Source organism: Chaetodon auriga, chromosome 10 (genome assembly GCF_051107435.1).
Source record: "Chaetodon auriga isolate fChaAug3 chromosome 10, fChaAug3.hap1, whole genome shotgun sequence".
NCBI lineage: Eukaryota > Metazoa > Chordata > Actinopteri > Chaetodontiformes > Chaetodontidae > Chaetodon > Chaetodon auriga.
In genome coordinates this window covers 24,007,702-24,033,144 of record NC_135083.1, presented here as the reverse complement: position 1 = coordinate 24,033,144, position 25,443 = coordinate 24,007,702, and the positions used below count along the sequence as shown (strand labels likewise).

General features: G+C 43.4%; 1 protein-coding gene across 3 annotated transcripts; it reads left to right on the top strand.

The window, feature by feature from the left end:
* The first annotated feature begins 241 nt into the window (after positions 1-241).
* Positions 242-24,638, top strand: snphb (syntaphilin b). Of its 3 annotated transcripts, XM_076741618.1 has the most exons (8): positions 328-467; positions 10,679-10,810; positions 12,905-13,057; positions 14,862-14,993; positions 17,575-17,754; positions 18,403-18,510; positions 19,074-19,223; positions 19,424-24,638. In XM_076741618.1, exons 2-8 carry the CDS (start codon positions 10,761-10,763, stop codon positions 21,483-21,485), a joined length of 2,835 nt encoding a protein of 944 aa, XP_076597733.1. In that variant the 5' UTR covers positions 328-467; positions 10,679-10,760; the 3' UTR covers positions 21,486-24,638. The 3 variants fall into 3 exon arrangements, with proteins under 3 accessions (XP_076597736.1, XP_076597733.1, XP_076597735.1); XM_076741620.1 differs by lacking the exon at positions 14,862-14,993; XM_076741621.1 differs by lacking the exons at positions 12,905-13,057; positions 14,862-14,993 and having other exon boundaries at positions 242-467.
* The last annotated feature ends 805 nt before the right edge of the window (positions 24,639-25,443 follow it).

The following is a 25,443-nucleotide window of genomic DNA, read 5'->3' as shown; positions in this document are numbered from 1 at the left end:
TTTGGTTGCATTAATTCAGGTTAATGTTCATCCTGAACCGGAACTTCATCCCTACAACGACAGCAGCCGCTTGTGTTTTTTCTGTGAGGAGAAAAGTAATGTTCCAGAGGCAGAGCTGCAGCCTTGCACTGAGCTTTACGATCATCCTCTGCAGACCAAATCAGCCTGCTTCAACAAATTCTGTGGTGTTTTCCTTTAAAAATAGATAAATAAATAAATCTAATCCGACGTAACGTGACGCAGCTGCTCCCATCCATGTACCCTTGTGCCTATCCTCACGCGGCAGCCATCCAGCGCACCTCCTGCATCCCCTGGCCCAGCCTCCCCCCTCCCCTCCTCCACGGGTGTGTGAGCCAGGATCACCGCTCCATCCAGCGGAGCTCTGGGCGCAGAACCGCACAGACACGATGAAAACCGAGCCGATGGAACCTCGAAAGGACTAACGGCGCTACGGGAAGGGGGCACAGGTAAGCGAGGCCTGAGTTTGTCATTGAAAGCATCAGAGCCAGCGGCCGCGGCAGAGCTGACATTTTGCGGAGGATGAGCCTGTGGAGTGCAGAGAGTGTGCTGTGCATCAAGGATCAATAATACATGAATGGAGTTTACGTGCAGGAAATGCGTGCAGCTTGGTGTTCGAATTCCGCAAGGCTCAGGCTGTTTCCTGTCTGTTTATTATGGTGCAGCTGATGGATGCTGCGCAGTGCGCTCCGGCAGATGTTTGCGCGTCTTGTGCGTCCTGTGCGCCCATTTTTGAGCGTGTAACCCCCCCGGGGCCTTTGGGCGTCAAATACAAGTTGTCCACCGGTGTCGGCGTCATAACAGGCCGGATCTTTAATCGCTGTCTTGGTGAACTGAAACGTCCGCGGCTGCTTCCCTGACCCTGCATGGAAGAACTGCGACCCAAAGGAAGTGACATCCATGTTTGTAGGAAGCAAAGTCGTGACAGGTTGCCTGGCGCTGCAGTTTGACCTTGCAGCATTTCTGTATTTCAGGAGCGCGCGTCCCATCTGAGAGATAACAGAGGCACAGCTCCTATTTGTATGGTTTTCAAATGCTGCGACTGATCACTCTAATGATATTGAAGCTTTATCCAATTTCCATGAGGCTGTATGGGGTTAACTCAGAGTTCATTAAATTTACTGACATTTTTCTTCCACGTTTGTGATATGAAAGCCTAGTAGCCTATTTGTTAATGGAACAGCCCAGCGCACAGTCAGAAATGAATGGATGTGCTGTAGTGTGGGCCTGAGTTTGGCTGCAGATTCTCAGATCTTCCTCAATAACCTTGGTACAAGATGCAGGATTTATTTTGACAGCTGAGACTGATGGTCTTATAATTTACTTCACTAAGTATTTAGATACCATAAAGTGCACAACACAAGACACTCTTAAATAAATACATGAATGCAGATGGATTATGACAAAATGATCCTCTGGGCACAGAGATGTTAAAAGACCCTCATCCCATTCAAAGATAGAGGCAAAATACCAGACTGATAGAGAGAGTTTGTAGTCATTCTGGGTCCATTTATACTCACTTTGTGGGACTTTGTTGTCATTTGATATCTATTTGATCGTTTAAGTTGCTGTTGTCAGTCTGTTTGTAGTCATTTTGCACCTTGGTAGTTAGTTTGTGTCCCTTTCAAGTCATTTAGCATTTCTTTGTAGTCGTTTTGTGTCACCTGGTCATCATTTTGTGTCTCTTTGTAGCTGTTTCCAGTCACTTTGCAGTCATTTACATCTCTTTGTAGATGTTTGGAGTGCCTTTGTAGTCACTTTAGGTCTCTTTGCAGTTGTATCAATGCTTTTGGTCCCCTGGCCTGTGACCCACAGTCCTGTTAAGTACTCCCTCCATGCATGTGAACCTTTGTTCATTTGTGAGCCCAGATACAGGCTGTACAGTGTTTGAAATGCAAGAGTGGGTAGAGCAGAAACACACCTTGACCACAAAGACAAAGACATTTTTCTGTCCTTTGGTGCAGGTCACTTTTGCCATTTGCAGCATGGCCATCTTGTCAGCATAGGCTCCTCCATCCTGTTCCTCAGCGCTCTCAGCCAGTGGCAGCTCTCCTTTTGCTCACGTTCCACACAAGCGGCAGAGTGACCGTCGTCATGGTGACTTGGCAGTCATTTTCACCGCATGGCGTGTGCTCAGATGCGCCTGTGGTGGGAAAATCTCTAATTCTGCCTTATTCTCCTTTGATAATTATAACCACAACCAGAGTTATTGATCCTTAAGAGTGCAGCCACTGCAGGAGTGATCTTACAGGACTATATGCAATAGTTCATTTCAGCTCTTTATTTGGGAAAAATCTTGAAAGTCTCCTGATTGTTGTTTGTCATTAGTCTTTTGTGCAGAACATGCAGGTATCTGTCTTGTCTGGACTGTAGTTCTAGCGCTGATCACACCATTTAACTCCATGGCTGCTCTCACTGCAGGGGAGGAAACAACATTTCCATCTAAGTGGTTTTTGCCTGTGTGAGTGGCAAGTATGTCACTTTGAATCTCAATTGCTTGCACTATACGTTATTGGAGATAGTGTTACTAATAGCTGAGTAGTGTGAGGGGAGAAGGACATGTTTGTATGAGTGCACCAGACATTTGAAAATAGCAGTGAGGTTAATGAGATTAGATGTTTAGTTATTGTTCACTGTGTAGGGCAGTGGTCCAGTGGTCCTCTAAGTTGTTGGCTTCTAAACAGATGCGGTGTCGGTTTGTGACCCCTTGTGACAGGTTTTATATGTCTATGAGTTATGAACAGGTCATCCATAGAGGGACATTCTGTTCACACACTGTTTCATTTGAAGAGTTTCTCGGGGCCTGATGAGGTCAAACTATACAGTATTTCACAGTTAAAAGAGATCAGAGAAAAGTCTTTTTCATATTTTCTGTGACTCTTGTATATACCTACCATAACAGATCTTTGGTCTCTTGGAGGCAACAGAAACACAACACACAATTTCACTTTTTAAGTTAATATGGGACCTTGTTACTAAACAGTTGCCTTTTCGCACCTCCACAAGATATGGAGCTACATTAGCGTTCATTTGCAGCTCTGTTTTGGTCTCCACCAACTCCAATTGATATAGCTGGCTTCCACCATTACCGCTTCACGCATTTCTCACATCTAGTACTATTTTCAATATAAAGACAAGGCTAAATAAAGATTAACTGCTGACTTCATCTTATGAGTGCATCTTTATACTGAATGGAGCCTAATGTAGACAGACTGAAGAGATTAATGCATATAGTCTACAGTCTCCTCCCACATTGTATTACCATGATTGTGAACATTGATTTCCTGTTTTTATCACTGCTCTTTGCCTGTCTTGCCTCTGAGAAAAATAGTTCACACAGACTATTAGCATGATCACTTAGGCTGCAGGGCTCTGGTGGACTTTTAATCGCTGCTGCTTGGCTCACTAAAGACAAACCCATGATGAAAGATATTTTGGGCTTTTGACCTCATTAAGATTATGAGATTCCCAGTCGTCTCAGATAAATGAGTTGTGTGAATTGTTATTTCAAGCCAATAAACATGAAAATTTTGTTAATTATTGAGGATATTTTTTTCAAGTTTAAGGAAGATTTGCTGTTTTCCTCTCCGTCTTTTTTCCCTTTCAGCCTCTCCCTTAAGCGTTGTGTTGATTGATGGTCCAGTAAGAGCTGTGCTGTAGCTTTATTGCTGTGTTCTACTGGATCTTAGCTAAGCTGGTCTGCATCCACTGCCGCAGTAGGGTGACTGTGCAGGATTGGACTGATCTGTGTACACTATGAAAACCAAAAGTCATATTTAGATTTATTTTCAGCCTGCATTTACCGAGGAGAGATTGGATGAATGCATGAGAATATGCTTGAGTCCTCAGAAATACCCTGCTTCACACTGATGCACTTCTGTTTTTGGACCACATGCATGTCCATGGAGCAATAGAGGCTTAAAGGAAAGTGTCGCCACTAATTGTGTTGCTGTCTAGCCTGCTCATGTGGTTTATAGTTTCCTGCTCATGTGGTGAAGTCACTTTGGAGGCTTTATCTATTGGCACAGTAAGCATTTCACTGCAGTGCCGACAAAGTTAAATAGTTAAATACAGCCTTTCGCTGCAGTGTCAATAAATATCTGTATATATTGCACATAAACTGCTCAAAACCAAATAGAGTAGTCCAGTGTGGAGGCAGTATGTTTATGTGCTTTAGCGTGAGTTCTTTATCTGCTTACTGAGAGGCAGTTTTTGTTTGCTGGACAAAACACAACATGTATGCGTGCCTAGCAATATCACAAATTTGCCTTGCATGGCAGCTCGCTGCCATCGGTGTGTGCATGAATGATTGAATGTGCAGCAAAAACCTTGTAAAGCTTGTGATGCACCTTTGATGAAAGTGTGATATAAATGTAACCATTTACCATTTACAGTCTGTGCAGCATACAGTATATAACACCTCTATCTTTAGACCCTTCATTCAGATAAGGAACCCCCCCCCCCAAAAAAAAAAACAAAAAAAAAAAACAACTTTAGCTGGAAAAACATGTAAGAAACTTCAGGAAGAGCAAGAGGAGACAGGAAGAGCACAGACATGCAATACATGTCGGTGATACAGAATAGACCAATGTGGTAAAATTACGGTATGGATAGAAAATGGATGTGGGAGGATGTTGAACAACTTCACATGTCACCAAACAGACCTGAGTCACATGACCTCCTCTCCATCATGGGCACCTGGAAAAGGACAAACTACACAAACACACATGAGCAGTGGTATCTATATCTGTCTTAGTCTGGTTGGACGTAATTGTTTTTAATTATCTTTGACCAAAGTGTCACTGGAATGATGTGACTGAGTGGGCATGGCGCTCAAATACTACCAATCAGCGGCACCTGGCAGCTCTGTCTTTGTCATCCTGGCAGGGGGATAGTGCTATAATGACGCAGTGCCAGACTAGACACTAGCCCTGTTTGGGCCTGCCTTAACCACTGCATAGGAGGCAGCATTGAAAAACCTAAGGGAAGCAGCTGTGCACTGGTCTTCATCAGAGGTGAACCAGAGGTACAAACCAAACTCTCAGCTTCATCCTTGAAGCCATCTCACTTATAACACCAAGACATACTCATTGAAAGCCATTCTGATAAAGCATAACTCTCACCTCTGTGTAGCATGTCCAACTTTGCTTTTGAGTGTGGGCTTATTAGTTACCTCTTGTGGCTGATGGGTGATAAACCATAGTTGCAGCGGGTGTTTTCTGCCCTCTGTCCTCAGGGGCCCAATCTGGCTTGGTAGCCCCTCTGCTGCTAGCTACCAGCCGGGAGGCAGCTCTATCAGTGGCAGCCTGAGCTTCTGCCATACATGGTTGGTGGGAGACTGCTGGCTGCTACAGCGATGACAAACCAATGATGTTGAGACTGAAAAGTTGTGTTTAGCAATGCAAGTTAGACTGATGAGGTGTCACATTCATATTTGATGTTTCTGCTGGACTAAACTCAATACATGAGTGAAAAGGAGAAGGAGTCAAATGAAACACTGAGTGAAATGTGTTGCTTTTATCAGTGTTCACAAAAGATCCTTGATCACATATTTATAAGGGCTGAGTCTGCGGTCATTGCCAAAATAATCTTGTGAGTAGGAGACACAATAGGCCTTTTTCACAGAAGACATTTTGACATGTCACAGTAGGAAATGTACACATGAATAACATAACATGGATAATTGCTGAATTCCATGTAGCTGCTTCACTTTCAGGGTTTGCTGGTTCATTGTCACACTGTCATGGCTAACTGGGAACAGAGCCATCGTTATAGCAACACTGCTGTTACTACTGTGACATGTCAGAAGACATACATCCAGGCGACCTACAAGCTCACATATGATTTGTCCTGTAGTCTTCTCAAACACTCTGTGACCTGTGTTTGATATGAAACAGAGGACTCCCATGTGTCTTGTTTTCTTCCTTTAGAATTGCTGCAGGCTTCAGGGACCAAACCTGGCTACAGCTAACAAACAAACATGGTCACTAACAGGTTGTTAGTATTACAGTAGCCTCTGAAGCCTTTTCATTTGCATTAATGAACTAACTTCATGTAAACTATTCAAGTACACAAAAGCGTCACAATTCTAAATTTCCACTTTTCAGTATTTCTAGTACTCAAATGGCAAGTCACACTTCTGTATTTCCCAGGCAGCGTGTTAGTAAAGCTGCTCAGTGTGCAGTCTATAGATGTGAGTGAGTCATCATCTAGTCAGACAGAGAGAGATGTATTATTTAAATCAGATGAAAACTTCTCAGTTTATGGAGTTTGGGACATTGTGTACAGGAATAGAAATGCTGCCAGCTTGTATGTAGTACCAGCTTGCTTAGCTAACCTTACTTAGACCAGGGGGACACAAGTTGCTTCCTCCTCCTACTTCTGATTTATTATTTGAGCTAATGAAGAGGTCATTGATCATAAAAAGTATGATCCCAATAATTAACTTTACGGTCAACTCCTGCATTTTATAGGTTCCACAACTGTAACAGCAACGTTCTGACTTTGTGATAAATCACAGATGAAGATCAGGACTGTCAGCATGTCAAATTATTCCTTCGAGGTGCATTTTCGAGTGACATTTTGACTGTAGCTGACAGGCTGCTGGTGTACAGTTTTCCACAGCAGCCTGACTTAGCATTATGTTGACCTTTGCATGACTTAACATCAACACAGAGGGATAGATTGCACACATAGTCGGTAAAAAGAAAAATGTTTCCATGATTCAGTGCTGCTCACTGATTAGTGTGCAAACACCAGACAGTCATGTTGAGAAGGACCAGGGGGCTTTGGATGAGGAACGTTCAACACACAAACACATCCATGCAGCGCTGAATGCATTCCCAGGATGAACAGCGGTGACTCAGTGTTGTCGACCCCAGGGCTGTCTAACAGTCTGTAAACCTCTGTTTGTCAGTTAGGAATGCATAGGATGTTCAAGGAGACTCTTGAGCATAGCTGGTGTGAGTCACACTTTCCCACACACACACATACACACCCCCTCCTTCCCCACCCTGTCACAGTGCCGTGTGTGCCCATATTATCACACTTCACAAAATAGTGCTGTCCATCCTTTATCTATGCGGCATCCCTCCCTCACTTACTCCTACTCGTCCCATCTCTCTCCACTTTCTCACCTTCGCAAGGTCCCTGATATGTGCTGCCCCTTCCTGTCTTCTCATTGGCTTATCCCTCTTCTTCTCTTCCGTACTTTCACTACTCCATCCAATCCTCTCTCTCGCCCTCTATCTCTTTTCTCTACCTGCTCTGTGTTTCTGTCTTGTCAGCACAGAAGCTGCTTGCGTGTCGACCTCACTCTCTGTCTGTGGCTGGGGACGGTGTTACATAACAGGCCTAACTTAATAAATCCTGGATGATGTGCTTTGATGTGGTTTGATCTGTTGTGGCAGCGGCCAGAGAAGATGCTTCTTTCCAGAGCCTGTCAAACTGTAGGGAAAAATTGTAAACATGATGGTGATTTTATTCTGTCTTTGTCTGCGTGTGCATGTAGTTGTATGTGTGCCCATGTGAAGAGTATTCATTTGTTTCTTGATCATCACCACACCATCCTGTTCCCTGAGGCTTTGATCTAAACAGTCCCACCAGCCAATCGCATTTAAATTATGGCCGCGGGTTTGTACCGATTCATCTTCCCTGCTCCCTGTGTTTGATTCACTCTGTCTTTGGTCGTGACAATGCAGATCATTTGTTATGTCACCTTAGTGTTTACCTTACTGATTAAGCAGACTGAATCTGAAAGACACCTAATTTAACAGGATTTGGAGGCATTAGGCCTGTTTACTGTGGGTTTAATTAGGTACAAACACATGTGCAGCACTCAAACCTGCCTGACATCCGTGCGTCCATGTGCACATTTATGTGTGGAAGAGGCCCATACACTATTTTTTTTTTTTTTTCTTTTTTGCAGTGTCGCAGTAGAGGTGCTGTGCAGAGTGAGCAGGGCTGCTGCAACCCAGTGTTACATCTGCAAACTGTAAAAGTGATGTTTTCTGTAACAGGAAAAGACAGACTATTGTGGAGGACTGTGCAGATCTGTCTATAAATTGATTTTCAAATAGCGGTACATGGACCAAATCCACTACTCCAACAAAGACATTTGGCTGAAGTCTAATGAACTTAATAAATTCAACTGAATAACACAGATAATACAATCCACTTCGCTTAAATAAACCATTTACTCTGAATTCAAACACGTTTGACATTCTATGACTGTGGCCTGTTTGACCAAAACAGATCAGTGTGAAGTACTTTCAGTCAACCATACATGAAGCAGGAAACACAACATCCATTTAAACATCTGAGTCATTTTCAGATAAACTGTTGAAACTCTGTTAGTCCCAATGTACTAAGTAAATCAAACAGTTTCATTGTTTAAATTTAGTCTTAAATGAAATTAATTAAGTAATCTAACAAAACATATTGCAAAAATATGCATAGACCTGTGTTTCCACTGTGTCTGTATATTGTCAGATAGAAACTGGTCCATGGTTTAATGTAACTGCTGTATAGTAACACTGGTCTGAGGCTGATATTGTTGCTATTGTTTCAACTACTTCAAGAGTATTTGGATTGTTCATAGTGAGTCTACACGAGTGTCTGATGAGGACTTCAGTAATAGTATAATAAGGCAGACAGACAGGAGTGCCCAGAGCTTTAATCATTTTAAGGATAGATCTATCTCATAGAGAAATGAGACCTCAGGGGTGTGTGTCTGCGTGTGTGTGTGTGTGTGTGTGTGTGTGTGTGTGTGTGTGTGTGTGGATGTGGATCCTTGTCCTGTACAATCAGCTAACAATAGTTCATTGGAGTTCAGTGCGTTCTCTGCACTTCAGAACAGACTCACAGGCAGATGAAAGGAATAGTCAGGATACTGGGCTTCGTAGCCCTTAAAATGGGTCAAGCTTCCAAACAGTGATCAAAAGCACGGGGGGTCTGGGGGAGCGATCTCAGTGAGTCACACCTATAGGACCGTCTGAAAATCCCAGCTGAGGAGCAGCACAGAAAAGGCATCTGATGACTGGTGATGCAGCTGCTGGCCAGGGTTGCTAGTAATGTCTTACAAACTATAAATATACATAAGATAACGAATACATTTAAACCCCACCATATAGGCTGGATGATTATGCTGTGTTAGCTTCTTGGAATGTGTTTTGAACATACCATGGATGGCACAGGACGCCACCCCCAGTCATCAGAGGGAATTTTGCACACTGCCTCTAAACCTCTGGATCCTACACTTCCCATAATGCAATTTAATTACTCCACATTTTGTTTGTTTGTAAAACAGGATCTATACATAGACGTGACAACAATATACAGTGTTTTTCATAGGCTGTGTAGTGGGTACATGGGTACTCCCCAGGATTCGTGAAATTCCACTTTAAAACAAACACTGTGAATGAGATGCAACATACATGTGGAGACATGCACACAAAAGTTCCCATCCAGCATCTATTCATTCCTCAGTGTCCAATCAAAGCATGAATGATAGGCAGCAGAGGAGGTAGGAGGTAGCTTTGTAGTATTAAGAGGATTTGAATGAATAGCCTGTTAGTGAAATGAGCTAACAGTATAAAGCTTTATTTGTATTCATCCATCTACTCATTCCTCATTCACTGACTGCAGAAGGAGAGGACCGGCGGGAGGTTTTTTGAGTCAGTCTGTGTCGGAGGAGCCAACACAGCAGTTGTTACAGCAGGAAGGTGACTTACAGCAGATGCCTTGCATTTACATACATACAGTACACAAACTGGCACTCCAGAGCCCGCTAAGTTGTGTGTGATGTATTATTGATGCAAATAAGCCTCCTCTTTTCCCCTCTACGTGTTTTTTCCTTCTAGCTCTGTGTCTCTCTGTGTCTCTGTCTCACAATTTGCGTTTGGCCTTTCCAGCAACGTAATGCCAGGCTGAGCTTCGCTGGGTCACTCATGAGGGTAATGATTAAATGTTTAAGAGGCGCTCTGTCCTCACCTCGCTGCATCAACACAAACGTGTGTGTCTGAGTACTCAAAGAGGCACACAGGACCTTTCACATGCGATCACACACATGGACAGACACTCTTTACTAAACACACAGATATCTGTCTTCACATACAGATGCTGATGCAAATGTCAGTTCCTTTTGCTCTCTTCTGCCAATCTCACTGATATTTGGCCTGAGGTGAGACAGGTGAGTGATGATTGGTTATTTCTCCCACATGGCTGGGAGGTGATTGGCTTCTGAATCCTGCTGTTCTCTCTATGCCAACTAAGTGTCAGCTTGAGTCAGCAGCACCATGCTGAGGTATCCAGAGCCAAACGCAAACTCATCCCTTATCTGTGTGTGTGTGTGTGTGTGTGTGTGTGTGTGTGCGCTACTTTCAGGGACATATTTCAGACCAATTAACTGGGGAAGGTTTGTCCACTCAGAAACAAAAGCTGATTTTTGGTCAGTGGTTAGGGTAACAGTTAGGGTTAGGTACGTAGTGGTTATGGTTAGGATGACGTGTGTGTGTGTGTGTGTGTGTGTGTGTGTGTGTGTGTGTGTGTGTGTGTGTGTGTGTGTGTGTGTTTTCTTGGTTGCTCTCACCCCCTCTCTTCTCTCTAGGTGTGTCTGTCATGTCTGTGGTCACTCACCGGTCATGTCTGTGTTTTCCTCCAGGCTCTCGGTGTTGAGCTGCAGAACGGAGAGACAAACTGAGGACAGAAGAAGCTAAAGGTTCCACAAGAGGCTGTCTGGCCCCATGTCTGCCCCTGCTCCAGCCAATCGGAGGTCTGGGTTGGGTTCTCGCCGGTACGTATCCAGTGACGACTTGCTACCTGTTTTTTAATGTCAGCGTTGGTGCATTCGGTGCAGTGTAAGATAACCACAATTGAACAGAATGCAGGGGACAAGCAACTTTACGGGAGAAAAGCTTTTACGTCATTATTGCATATTGCTGTGTGAGGGGACCAGATCAGACTATTTATCGAGTGTCTCTGATCAGCTCTAACGGGCCACAAATTCCTCATGATGCAACTTTGGTCCTACTTTTGGCACTAGCAGTAAACCAACTTTATCAAATAAGTTTGGAAATGGCTCCTATCTCTGCAGATAGTGAGGATTTAACATGGAGGCAGAAAATGCTTGTGCAGGATGATAATGCTCACATTCACTCCACAGGTTGCCTCATATTGTTCATATTATTACAGAAACAGCTAAATATTTCCCACCTGTAAGGACTCACAGGTTAGAGTGTGTGTGGAACAGCGACATCACACTCTCTCTGTGGAGTCCTTCTGCTTGCTGAAAGTCAGCATATGAAGCATCATAAATTAAATGACTCTCAAGCCTCACTCTCAAGTAGGAGTGTTTACAGCATTAGGTTGACTTTCAGTGTGATTCTGAGACACTTGATAAATACAGGCCCAGATGGAGCTGCACTGATGCCACAAGTGTATTAATTCATCCAACTTCCTCACATTTTCTCTTCCTTCGCTCAGCCTTTGTTGAGTGTCTCATTTTTTCTGCAGATCAGTCATGTTGCCCCATGTCAGATGAAGAAAGGAAACCCTGTGACACGACCTTTGAGCACTGTGTCTACAAGCATACTGTGTGTGCTCTGTGTATGTGTGTGTGTGCAGCATAATTATTTGTAATCTTAACACTTTGTGAGCGCAGCTTTCCTCCAATGCAGCCAGCTTTCTGAAGAGCTCTTAAGTGAACTCTGTGCCACTTTCTAATTAGGGCCCAGTGAAAGCTTTAATGAGTTGTAACCAGTGTCCTCATTAATGGTTAACAAATCATTTACTAAAGCTTTATGTCAATTATTATCCATTTCAAAAAAACATCTCTCTGGCTGATGTTTATCCTCCTCCAGCTGGAAGAGTACTGTAGAGCAAGTTATTAACAATAACTAATTACAGACAGCTGAGAAACATGTGACCCTGCATATCATATCTGTAACTTCAGTGAGATTTTCTAACCTTTATTAATAACTTTAGTAGTGTCTTTACTCTGAGTGACTAAACAGATTCTTCACAACCAAAGAGTTATTCTACTTAATGGCTTATAACTCATATATAAAGCATTAGCACATGATTTGTTAATTTTTTAATGAATAACCTAAAAACGCTCTGTAAAGGGTGTCACATTGGAGCGTGGCACCCTCATCTCTTACTCAGCTCTTTCCTTCTCTTTCCCTCACGGCTGCAGTCACAGTTGTGTCAGCATTTTACCCCAATTTGTTTCTGTACCTTTTTCAATTAGTTCTAATGAACCTGACGAAGCAGCTGCAGTACTATTGACAGGACGATGGACTTAAAATAAACTGGATGCAGTCAGCCTCCTCCTGCACACTGACCAGTGAACAGCAAGTTTACCGCAACCTGAACACAGTTTATCGAGTATAACGTGTTCTCTCCTACAGCTACTGGAGCTCCTTAGCCTGTTTACAGGACACAGCCTGTTATTGAGGTTTCGTTGTGTGAAGGGACCAGCGATGACTTTGTCCACATCCATTAAGCCTTTAAGGCTTAGACTGGGAGCCGTACTTTGCAATGCAAATGCTGCAGTCATGTTGTATACAGAATGTATGTATTCCTAATGTATACAATGTGATTGTTGGGCATTGATTTACATCTGTGTTCCAGTTTTCCATAGTCACGGCTTTAATACTATGGAAAGCCTATTTGGCATTGATATTGGCTGGTGAGCTGAAGTATCACTGCTTAAGTAGTTCTACTACATATTTCTGCCATAGTGTGGTCACAGATAAATCCCCTCCTAAACTGGAGCCAAGACGTCTGCTTAGTGGTTGTAGTGGTTTTATAGGTGTGGTAATATGTAGCTACAGACGGTTCAATCTGTAGCTGTGGTGTCCTCCTCTCTCTCGTCTCTTTTCCTCAGATTCAACCCTCTGAAGGTGCTGCAGCCCAAACGCCGCTTGCAGCAAATACTGGCATCCTCGCCCGTCCCGGTGCCCAAGCCGGCGTCTGGGACAGGGACGGCTGTGCCAGGGGCCACGGCGCCGGTGGCCATTCCTGTGCCCGCGCCCCCTGCGTGAGACTCACTTCAGTCACAGTCTCAGACAGCATGCTCCGTAGCTGTAGCTGTAGCTCCGGCATGCTTCGTAGCCACTAAAGCAAGACCAACAACAGCACAAAGGCAACATTTATGCTACCTGTCTCACACCCAGGCCACACTGCCTACCTCAGGCATGTCCAGACTATTCCACAAAGGGCCGTGTGGCTGCAGGTTTTTCCTCCAACCAATCAAGAGTACGAAGTCTGACCAATCAGCTCTCTGAAGACTGAGATCAGCTGATGAAATGAGTCAAGTCTGGTGTGCTGCTGCTTGGTTGGAAAGAAAACCTTCAGCCACTCGGCCCTTTGTGGAATAGTTTGGACATGCCTGGCCTACCTCTTCCTGTGCATGGCGGCTGCCTCACTGAGCTGCTGTAGCTCATATCTGTGTGGTGTCCACACAGACAGCGTTGCTGCTCCAGCCAGTCCTATCCTTCTATATTGAGCTTGCCTTTGATAATGGCCATTAATAATAGAATACGTCATTTCATTTCGTTATAAATTTCATCTATATTTAAGACAAAAAACGACTGTGTCCTTAATTGTGAAAAATAAAATATATATATACACACATATATATATTATTTTTATGACTGTGGCACATTTTTTGTTGCTGTATGGTGACTGTATGACTATCAGCAGATCATTTTTACTGTCTGTTTTTGCTGAGAGCCACACACATCACCCAGAAAAATAGGTGACAGGCCGAAACTCTAGACGACACAAAGCTGCAGCAGTGCCTGAAGCCCTGCTCACGTGGCCCATGTGGCTGCTCTGAGCTCTTAACATGGACGCTGAAATAAAAAGCAAGAGGTTCCACTTTGCACACGCTGTTCAGGCAGGCGGTGTGGCCTGGGCGTTAGAGGTAACCTAGTTTTCTCTCCATTCACCTGCTGTCCGTTTGCTAAGCTCCGCCTCTTTAATTACTGTTGCTACACTTGACAAGATGCTGTTTATAATGATGACGTGGCAGATTTACCAACAAAATCCATTTCACTAGCCACTGGCTGAAATGCAAACTGTCACTGGAAAATAGGAGGTGTAGCTAGATGGTTAACTAAACTAACGTTAGCTTCGTGCTTTGGTTAACACAGAATTCATGCTAACAATGTTAGCATTCCACAGCTTTCCCAGTCTTTGGTTGCTCCTGTCCCGACTTGTTTGAAACATGTTGCTGCATCACATTCAAAATGAGCAGATTCTCAGATTTTTAGTCTTAGAAATGCTAAAAAAAAAAAAAAAAGACATGGTCCTCCATACTCTTTAAATGCAGAGTATCATTCTCACTAAAATTTCAGCCCCATGTGCTCACTGCCTGAGCTTGACAGGCTTTTTACATTTGCTAATGTATAATTGGCGGGGTTTAGTGAACGTTGAATTGCTGCAATGCTGACCTGCCCAATTGATTTATTGAGTTTGAAATGTAACAAATATCCCTCAGATAAGCCACTATAAATTACATGAAAACAACACTGGGATGTTCACCAGAGCTCTCAGTGCTTAGAAGTTGGCATCAACAACAGCAGTACAGATGTGCGTAGCATAAAGTTGTGTTTAACTGCTACGTGCATGGTAGAAATAATGCTATTGTTGTGCTGTGGAAGCATACTTTGATCACACAAATGATCACTGGTTAACCACAGCTGCTCGATCAACAGCACCATGTTTTTCACAAAGACTAACCACTTCAGCAGCAGAGACTTGGTGAGACATCGATGTTGCTTGAATGTGCTTTTGGTTTATTTAAAATGATTGATGAGCAAAGTCTCTGTCTCTACCAGAAAAAAAGCCACAGCGCATTTCTATACTCCACCCATTAACACCAACCAACACCTGGCTCCTGGACAGCACTCAGCTCCCACCTATGACTGCCTCCACCAGACTGTCACCCACCACCCACAGTCCAGACACAGGTCCATCCCAGCAGATAGGATAGACTGTCAAACCTGACACACTGTTGTATTGTGTATTCTGCAGACTTACTGCTTCAGCCGCTTCCCTCTGCCTGTTTCTGTTCTGTCTTGGCATTTGTCATATATTGATCTTCAATGAAACTACTGAGTAGTCAATATCTGGCCTCCTCCCTTGTATCACACAGGACACGTTTCCTTAGCACAACCCCTGCTAAAAACTAGGATGTAACATGAAAAAAATAGATGTATATGTTTTCACAAAGAAATGAGAACTATATACTATCAGTATGTTAGTGTGTCAAAAGTAATGTTGGAACAGTTACAAATCATAAACATGCCACATTTGCTCATTTGTTGTTGCTCAAACATCATCTGTGACCTCAGATTTCAAGTAATTCCATGTTACTTTTCCTCAATGGCTGAATGCTCAAACAAAATATAAACATAGCACAAATGGAGAAAGGTTGTGAAGTCAGGAAACGGACCCTGTAATGTCCTTTATACAGTGTACCATATACCGCACACTACCAGTCGTAACAGACCATGTGAGGAAGTGGATGAGGCTGCATAACCAATGAGATTGTATTGAACTGGGCAACAGTGCATTTTATTATTCAACTTTCCACTTTTAAGATTGAGTTGAGTTTTATTTAGTTATAATTTGCAAATTTTAATTCCCTTACTGACTGTATAATTTCCTTGTTTCTGTTGGAGATCAGACGGTTTGTGTAGTGAAAAAGTTCCAACAGGTTGAAGTTTAAGTATAAAGTCACTGAGTTGGGTGTGTCCATCTCGATGGCGTGGAGTTATCGTGTCCTGTGTGAAAATCCCTCATGGCTGCTCTGATTGGTCCTGCTTGTCCCCTCCTGCCTCTGTAGAGGCCAGTGATTGGGCAACAGTCATGTCCTTTTAAAGTAACAGGTCATTACAACATTCATTGTGGGTCATTCAATCACTGATTATAAAACATTCCAATATTTATTACCAGTAAAGAAAGTCTTGACACAAGTTGCCCATCACGGATCACTTTTCCTTCTCCTCGCTACCACAAATGTAGCTGAACTGTGACACTCAGCAACTTTATTTTCTTTAGCAGGATAGTAGCAGTGCTTAGAGGTGAAATACTGTTTATTTCACTTTTGTTGAGATTAGTATTTCAGTGTTATTTGTGGTTGTACTTTGTCTCTGAGGTGATATTTTGCAAATTTCTCAGTTGCCTAATTCAAAAGGATAGTTCAGCATTTTGGGAAATACACGTATTTGCTGTCATGCCAAGAGTTCAATGAGACAATTGATACTATTCTCATTTCATTTGAACGAACAAAATGAGAGTGATATGAAGCTAGAGTCAGCAGGCAGTTAGCTCAGCTTAGCATAAAGACAGGAAAAATGGGGAAACAGCTTGTCTGGCTCACTCACAGTTATGTGTTGGAAGAGAGACAAAGTCCTGATGTCGTGTCCGGGCTAGCCTTCGTTCCACTAGCTTCTGAACTCAATAGCCTACAAAAAACAAAGGTTCCATTTGTGTCCATATCCATATTCCCCAACATTGTTTTAGCTGGTATCTCAAAACACTTGAGTGACCCAGGCTAGCTGTTTCCCCCTGCCTCTAGTCTGTATGCTAAGCTAAGCTAATCACCTCTTGGCTATAGAAATCTAGCTTCATATTGAAGAGACAGATATGAGAGTGGTACAGATCTTTTCATCTACTCACTGCACAAAAGCCAATAGGCCAATTTACCAAAATGTTGTTGTTAAGTAAAATGTTGCTAAGAAGTTTTAAACTGTAATCTGCCCTCTTGGAGGAGGATGCGGTTGTCTGAGTTATAGGTTGAGGAGGGAGCAGAGAGCAGCTTCATCAGTTATTTTCAGCTGTGGTTAATCTATAGAAGACGAAGAAGAAGAAGGACATCTTTTTGGCATTGTGTGACGAAATCATTTGTCCTTTCATAACCTATCTGGATTCTAGAAAGGAAAGATAACTTGTCCTGATAAGATAGATGTTGTACGCTATCAATCTTTTGGGTTGTATCAGATGTATGAATAGTTGAGCTTTTGCTTGATTGTGTTTGTGATGTCAGCCTAAAGCTTGTTTGGAGTGAAATGCTCTGGTTGAGGAGGCTCTTATGAATACATGCTCATGCTGTTGCTGCCACTCCCCTGCTTCTCCAGTCGTGCCAGTGTCCAAACATTTTATCTCTTGTCAATTGTGTTTCATGATGCAGATTGTGAGCTTGTGTTCTGTCTCAGCAAAGGCCTCATGACTGAAAATCACTTCACATAGATTCATATGGAAGCCAAAGAGAGCAGCCTGACTACTGCTTTTTTTAAAGCTTTTAGTGAGCTACCTCTTGTGGACCCCTTCATTATTTTTTGAGTGCTTGTTGATATTTAGCGTCTGCCTGCCTGCAGCTCAGGTTCTGAATGAATTAGGTGAATTCCAAGGCATCATATATCAGACAGCTTTGTCTCACCTCAATAGTACAGTGTGCATACACTTTTAGCAAGCACATTGTATCGTTCTTGTGTGGTCCTATGCTGTCCTCTGTGATTTAACACCCTGTTGTCTCTGCCTGGTCAGGTTTGACTACTGCAGGTTCATAGAGCTAGACTACGTTCCCATGGAGACAGGCTATATGGTCTCAATGCGTCCGACTAAAGGCTATGCATCGACCAAGTCGCCAACTAAAGGATACACTTCCACCAAGTCTCCGGATCGCCACAGCCGATCAACAAACTCTCCCTCTACCCCTCGTTCTCGGTCTGTTCTGAGTCCCTCTTCTTTCCTCCCCATTAGTGTTGACTCTGAAGCATGAGAATGATGAGACCCTTTGTGCTGTTATGAATGTTTCATGATGTTATATTGTGGAAAACGTCTGAGAGAACTGTTTCCATAGCATCATGTCTAGTCTGAACTGTTAGCTCCTTCTGCACACACTTTTCCTTCTTGTTTGCTCTCTTTCTTTTTTCATAGTTTTTAGTGCAAAGTATCCTCACTTTATTATTTTTTTTTTGAGGAATGCTTGTGGTGATTATATCATTCAGTCTTTTTTTCTTTTCTTTTTTTATTTTTTTAGGGCACATTCTCTTTTCAAAAAACTGCAGCATCATGTTAGCGCCGAAAGGAGTGCGTGTCCTGGTTTCTGAGGCAGAACTGCTGTCAGTCATCAGTGACTTTGGCCTCTGTATTTGTAATGTGTCTGTGTATATTTATGCATTTCTCTGTTGTATTGGCATGTAAGTGGACCTGGATTGATGTTTGCTCCATTCATGTCTATTTTGATTTTGAACAGTGTCATGATGGTTTTGCTCAACAGCTCAGAGAATTCACTGTCACTTCGCTGTCTGGAGTGTGGTTTCATGGTGTTACCAGGAACAGATTAACATGTCTCCTCTCACTTTGTACCAGGCGGACACCGGCTGTCCCCAGTAATAGAGATCCCTATGGCAACGCCTCCATCAGCAGCAGCAGCAACTCAGGCTCTTGTAAAGGCAGCGACTGCAGCCCCACCAAAGGGTAAGGTACCAGAAACTGCATGGCCTGTTTAGTACTGGAGATGAAAACATACTCCCTGGAATGACTGACTGCAGTCATTTCAAACCAAATGAGAAAGATTCTAATGAAAACTGAAACTTTGTATGACTTCCTCACAAGTGAAAATCAGAACTTGATTTTTTTTTTTTTTGACAACATGTATCTCTATTGATCAGTTTTATCAGCCTAGTATTCCTTCATCATGTATTGAAAGTCACTGAGAATGAGATGTTGGTGGCAGTTCCGAGGTCTGGAATAAGGCCTTCTTAAAATGTTTTCATGTGAGTGCTGCAAAACCCTGTCTTTCATTTAACATGACACCAGAAGTTCTCAAATGTTAAATTATGCCTAAACACAGTGCATTTTCCTAAAACCAGCAAATAGTTTTATTTAAATCATGAACTACCTGATCACTGAATAACTAAACAAGATTACGAACCTGTTAGGTGGTCAGTACCACCCTTCTGCACTTGACAGTTTACACTACTCAGTGCAACAGATACTCATGAACTCAGAAAAACAGCTTTCATATGCTCATGTCTTAGACGTCATCAGAAGTACACTTCGTGTACGGACAACCATGGTATCCGGCCCCCTCCACCGGAGCAGTACCTCACACCCCTGCAGCAGAAAGAGGTGTGTATCCGACACCTGCGGGCCAGGTTAAAGGAAACGATCAACACTCTACAAGACAGGTGAGATAATGAGATAGACAGAGAAATAATGGATATTGGCCAGTTTTTTATGGTCTGACTTGTTCTCATGTTTTTACTTAAGTATTTCCAGTTTCTAACCGTGCCCTTACCCTAAGACTGTTATCTTGTTCTCTCGCATTTGCTTATGGTCTGTCTGTCTCTCTCTCTCTCTATTCTCCTCTCTGTTTTGGGCCTCTTAGGGACACTGAGATAGATGAGCTGAGAGGCCAGCTTTACAGGATGCAGGAGGACTGGGTTGAGGAGGAATGTCACCGTGTGGAGGCTCAGCTGGCATTGAAGGAGGCACGTCAGGAGATCCAGCAGCTCAAACAGGCTGTGGACACTGTTCGTGCCAGGCTCAGTGATGCTGGGGGGGTCAGCGGGGACGTAGGGGTCCAGAAGTACTTCCAGGACATCAACGCTCAGAACCACAAGCTTGAGAATCTTTTGCTTAACATGGAGTTAGCGCAAGCTGGATTAGCCAAGGAAGGGGAAGCCATACCAGGTTGTCGGACCCGTGTTGGGGGTTCGGCACCAGCCTCGGTATCAGGGGAAAGTCCAGGGGGATTACCCAAACCAGCAGTAGGAGGGAGGGGTTCTTGCTCCTGTGACGGTTCCCCAGCCCGTTCTCTGACCCGGAGCTCCACCTACACTAAGCTGAGTGATCAAGCACTGGCAGACCGGAATGGTAATGGTCCAGACTTTCCTTGTCTGTCAGGTGATGGCACACAGGACAGCGGCTTTGTGTGTTGTGGGGAGAGCAGCGTCCCCAGCCGGGCTGACCTGCTTCTGGAGGCCGCCTACCTCTCTGAAGAAACAGCATCTTTACTCAATTCCTACACGCAGGCCTTTGCCCACTCTCTGCCAGCCTCTCTGCCCCACTCTTTGCCTAACTCTCTGCCCAACTCTTTGCCAACCTCTCTGCCCCACTCTTTGCCTAACTCACTGCCCAACTCTTTGCCTCACACTTTCTCCCATACCTTACCTCATTCTTTCCCTCACAATTTGTCCCACTCTGTGCCCCACACTATGCCGCACTCCTCCACCTATGAGAAGCTGTGCACAGGCGACCGACTGGCACCCTTTCGTTGTGGTCTGGGTGGAGTGGGCTGTATGAGCCATCCATGCCTGTCCCACCATCACCTCTACCTGCACCCCCTGCGAGAGATGGGCATTCAGACAGAAAGCTGCCCCATCCCAGCAACAGCAGGTTACCCCTCTGATCTGGATACCATTGCAGAGCAACGCACTTTCCGCTCCCAGGCCTGCAGTCCCACCTCCACCTGGATATCTGATGAGGGGGAGGACGAGCTGGACTCCATCACCACCACTACTTCAGTAACCACAGCAACGGTCATGAGTACAGCCACAGAGCCAATTCCAGTCTCCAAAACACCGTTGGTCCCTCCATTACCACGCTCTGCTACTGTGGAATGTTCAATGGAAAGTCCTCCTTGTGGAGGGAAAGAGGAAGTGGAGGAAGAGGAAAAGCAGGAGAAAGAAAAGAGAGAGAAGGAAGCTGTAGCAACAGAGAAGCAAGAGGAAACAACAGTGATAAGACTGGCAGAAGAAGGGCAGCAGATGCAGATGGGCTCAGTGGGAGGAAATGAGGTGAAAGTTCAGAGTGTAGTGAAGGAGGCAACTTCAGAGAAACTGTGTGATATAGCAGAGACATCAGCAGGGATGCAGGGTGAGCTTACATTTGGAGGATGCTGTGGAGAAGGCCGACAGGGTGTAACGACAGTGGAAAACCTCAGTGTGGAAGACAGACAACAAGAAGTTGGTCTGTCATTAGGATCAACTCAGATAGAGGCTGGGGTGCAGAGTCCAACTTGCCTGGGATTATCATCAGGCGTAGAACAACCTCACACCTCCCAGCCGAGGAGATCTACTTCCCACGAGGAGATAGCTGGTGTCACTGTAGTCGAGGTCCATGGTGAAGACGATGATGAAGATGAAACTACAGAACAGGGTGCCACAGGGGGCACCACAGCAGAGGATGGAGATCCCCCTGACTCTGGTGCAATTCAGAAAAGCTACTGGAGTCGTCACTTCTTGGTCGATCTACTAGCAGTGGCCATCCCTGTGGTGCCAACAGTGGCATGGCTCTGCCGCGGTCCAGTCCGTGGTGGACAGCCCATGTATCACATAGGGTCACTGCTGCGTGGCTGTTGCACTGTGGCACTGCACTCGCTGCGAAGGGGAGGTGGGTTGAGACATTACCCCGCAGGCGGGGGCGACCTAGGCGGATCACTGATATAAGAGGAGAATCTGTTCAGCACCTCTGTGGTCCTTAACTATGACCTCTCCTACATAGGTTTGGGTCCTTAGCTTGTTGGAAGGTACCTGTAGTGTTGCGGGAGGAAGAGAAAAAATTTTCTGTCCTGCATTTCTCACCAAGGTCAATAGCTAAAGGGAGCATCAGGAACATGAAATGTGCATTTATGACTAAGGTCTCTGACTGGTGAACTCTGTTCGGTTTGGTCCTGCTCCTTACTGTCTCTCACCCACTGGTCCTTGCTGTTGCTATCATGATGTCTGCTAACACTGCTGGCTTGTGCAGAACTGAATTAACTGATTGAAATGAATGACATATGCTTGGATGTTTAATGCTGATTGTTTTGTTTTTAAATGCAGGGAAATGTTAAAGGTTCATTGATCTGTTTACCTTCCAGTCTCACTTCTGACACGCTCGAATTATCTTGTGTTGGTGAATGTGTACATGAAATATGGTATGTGTATGTACAGTATAAGAGTGTGTACGTGTATAACCAACTGGTCTTGTTGTCTGCAGTAGGCAAGCTACTCTTTGCTCATTGACCAGTGAGTCAGGGCAAATCCACCCTACTTCAGAATTCACATGTGTCCTGTGGCTGGCCCTGTAGGCTTGAGTCTTTGACATTTTCAAGACTGAAAACATGGAGCGTATCTACTACCAAGAAACAGAACTTGATTCTAAGGGTAGAAACACACTGAATATACAGAAAGTTCTTCATATCAGGTTGCATATCAGAAATAACATTAGCCGACGTTAGCTTCGATTTAGCTAAGCTAGCGGTCCGCTTCCTTGTTTTCTTTCTCCACCAGGCAAGGCTAGGCAAGGCTTCCAGGAAGTGTAGACATTTCCAACAATCAGATGTTGGAGGGCAGAACAATCATGCCATCAAGCCAAACACAGTTTACTGCCGCTTCCATTGTTGTTTTTGTTCATGCCAGGCAGACACTAGGCAGATTAAAACAGATTTTAACATCATACTAGTGGCCTGCAAAATTGGTTGTGGTTTGACCTTTGGTCTGAGGGGGTCACAACACCATAAATTGGGCATTCAGATCTAAAACAGCCCTGCATTTAAAGAAAGGAAGAGGCTGTGTTGGTGGGAACTTGCTGTTACAGATACCAGTTAGGCATGAACTACAATCCAGGAAATCCCGTCCGATCTTATCAGACCTCAAAACACTGGCCACTAGTTTATATTGCTCTGAGAGAGGATTTTACTACTCTGGAAAGTTATAGTTATTAGGAGTTTTCATCTTTTGTCATGACAATCTCAACTTAAACCACAGAAATACAGAACTCTTGTTGCAAACCACAGGCTCGTTTGCATTTATGTAACTAGTCAATGCAGCTGGGGTTTTTTTGTTTTGTTTTTTGTCTGAGTCCTCTTCATTTGCACTCATGCTGTGTCACTGAATTGGCCTCAATTCAAATGAATGAGGGTCTGCATTTTAGCAAGGCTTAAGTCAGCCTGAACACTGGTTAACTGCCAAAATGAACTATCTGGATATTAGATGATCACATCTGGCATGTTTTTTTTGGTTCCATTTGAGCAGTTGTCATTGCTGCTGTCAAAAGATCTGTGAACATTAGTGGGCTCAAACAAATCTGGAGCGAGCAGGTGTGTAGCTTAGCTTAGCATGAAGACAGAAAAGAGCGTGACATAGATACCCTAGCTCCAGCTTTAACTTAACATTACACTCTTGGCAAGTGTATTTCCCAAAACTATTCCTTTAATGTCCATAGTTTTCAACCTGTTGTGACTAACTTTGTATTTTAACTGAGACTGTGCTGTGATAGAAATAAAACTAAACTTGCAGATCAGACAGGATAAAAAATTAATTACTTAATTCACAATTGATGCTCTTCAATATAGATCAGATTTTGCTGCTAGAGACTTGATTTTGCTTTGAATTTTACCCTGCCAAGAGATAAATTTACATTAACATTAACATCTCATTAATATGACTCCCTTCTTTAAAGTTGACTCTGAAATAGAATCTGCTGTCTCGTCCCCCTCAACCCCAGCATGCCTTTGAACCCACGACAGCCTGACTTAATCACCCATCTTCCCAATTCTCACCAAAAGAGTCAAAATTTCTCATTAATAAGGTGAGAGGGATTTGTTGCTTCTAGTGGAAATTGAATGGGAGCTGGTGGCTCCACCGAGCTCACTGTGCTCGATGTGTTTGTACCCCCTGAGAGTCTCAGATTACATCTCTAGAAACCAAACAAAGCTAATTCACATGCAAAAGCTCACACTCAAATTCAGTGAATCCACAAAGTTGTTCCCCACCTCATTATTCTGGAAATCTACTCATTTATTCAACTCAACCAAACCTCACAGTGAGGTTTCCCTTTATCTTCTCTATGCACAGCATCCCGCCGGGCTACAGCCTCCATATTTTCTACTCTACCACTGTTTCTCTAAACGTTAAAGGAATAGTTCAGCATTCTGGGAGATACGCTTATTTTCTTAATTAGATGAGGAGATGACACCACTCTTATATTTGCACACTAAATACGAAGCCACAGCGAGCAGGCGATTAGTTTAGCTTAACACAAAACCTGGAAGCAGAGAGAAACAGCTATCCTGTCTCTGTCCACCCGCCAGCACCTCGAAAGCTCACTAACTGAATCTTGTTTGTTTAATCCATGCACAGTCCAAATGTAAAAACAAGTTGTGTTGCTATTCCTTCCTTTAACACCGCTCAGGCATTTTCTTTATGTTTTTTTTTTCAGTCTGGGTTCCAGGTTTCGAGAGCTTAATAACAACATGGTCATTGTTTTAGGGTGGACTTTTTCCTGTACTCAGTCATATGATTGATCCTTGCACCCCGAACTATTGAATTATTGAAATATTAAACTAAATTTGGGTCACTTTCATGTCATTTAACACACATCTCTTTAATTCATTAACCTTAAACAACCTTCTATGAGGAAGGTCGTTTAACGATCAGACCCTGGTTTGTAGATACCCACTGGCTCAGTTTGATGCAGATCTGAATGAGGCGAGTTGTGCTCAGTCTGTGCTCTGTGCTGTATATTTCTGCTAACTTAATGCTGTTGTGGTGTAGTTTAACTGTCACTCTGGTAGTGTGTATTTTAAGTCCACTGTACAAGAGTTAGTCAGTCACTGCAAAAAACAAAAAAAAAAAAGAAAGACTTTATTTGTTTGACAGATCATTCTGTAAAACATTTCTAGACATGGAGTACTACATGCTAGTTGACACTCAAAATGTAAATCAATAAGATATCTAGGTTGTAATCGCATTTAGGATCAGGGTGTTTTCTTTGTTTCAGTGGGCTTTTTGAGAGGACTTTGATGAAAGTGATGGCGATTTTCCTCTGTTTGCTGATCTTGTGCTGATGAACTTTATGTGTAATCAAACAAGGGCAAACAAGCAGCCTGCAACTGTAAAATCAAAATTTGTCTGTCAGAGACTCACAAGCCAACACCTTGACACAACCAGCAAAAATAGTCTGAACAGTTCTTTGGTGAAGAGCAGCATTTTTTTTTTTTTACTATTTGGTTGACATAATTTGCACTATTGTTCACTTTATGAATTTGAAGCAATTACTTGAAGTCGAGATTGTACGTGTATCCAAAGTGTTGTATGTCCATTGAGGTCTGACTGATTGTTCTGCTGCGTCAGTTAAGTTGAACATAGAACTGATAACATTTAAGGCAAAAATGAAACAGGTGAAATGTAATAAGGTAATGCAGACATTTCAGGTAGATCCTTAAAAATACTACTATAATACATGTCATTTTTTCTGTGAATACTGTAAAGCAGTTGCCTTTCATCCATGATAAGAGCTGCTGACCTCAGCTCTTTACATTTGACCACAGTATGTATCCACAGGCCATAGAAAATAATGGACATTTAAGTCTAAATGCAGCTGTAAAACCACACAGTGGCAGTGAGTGCCAAATGGTGTTAT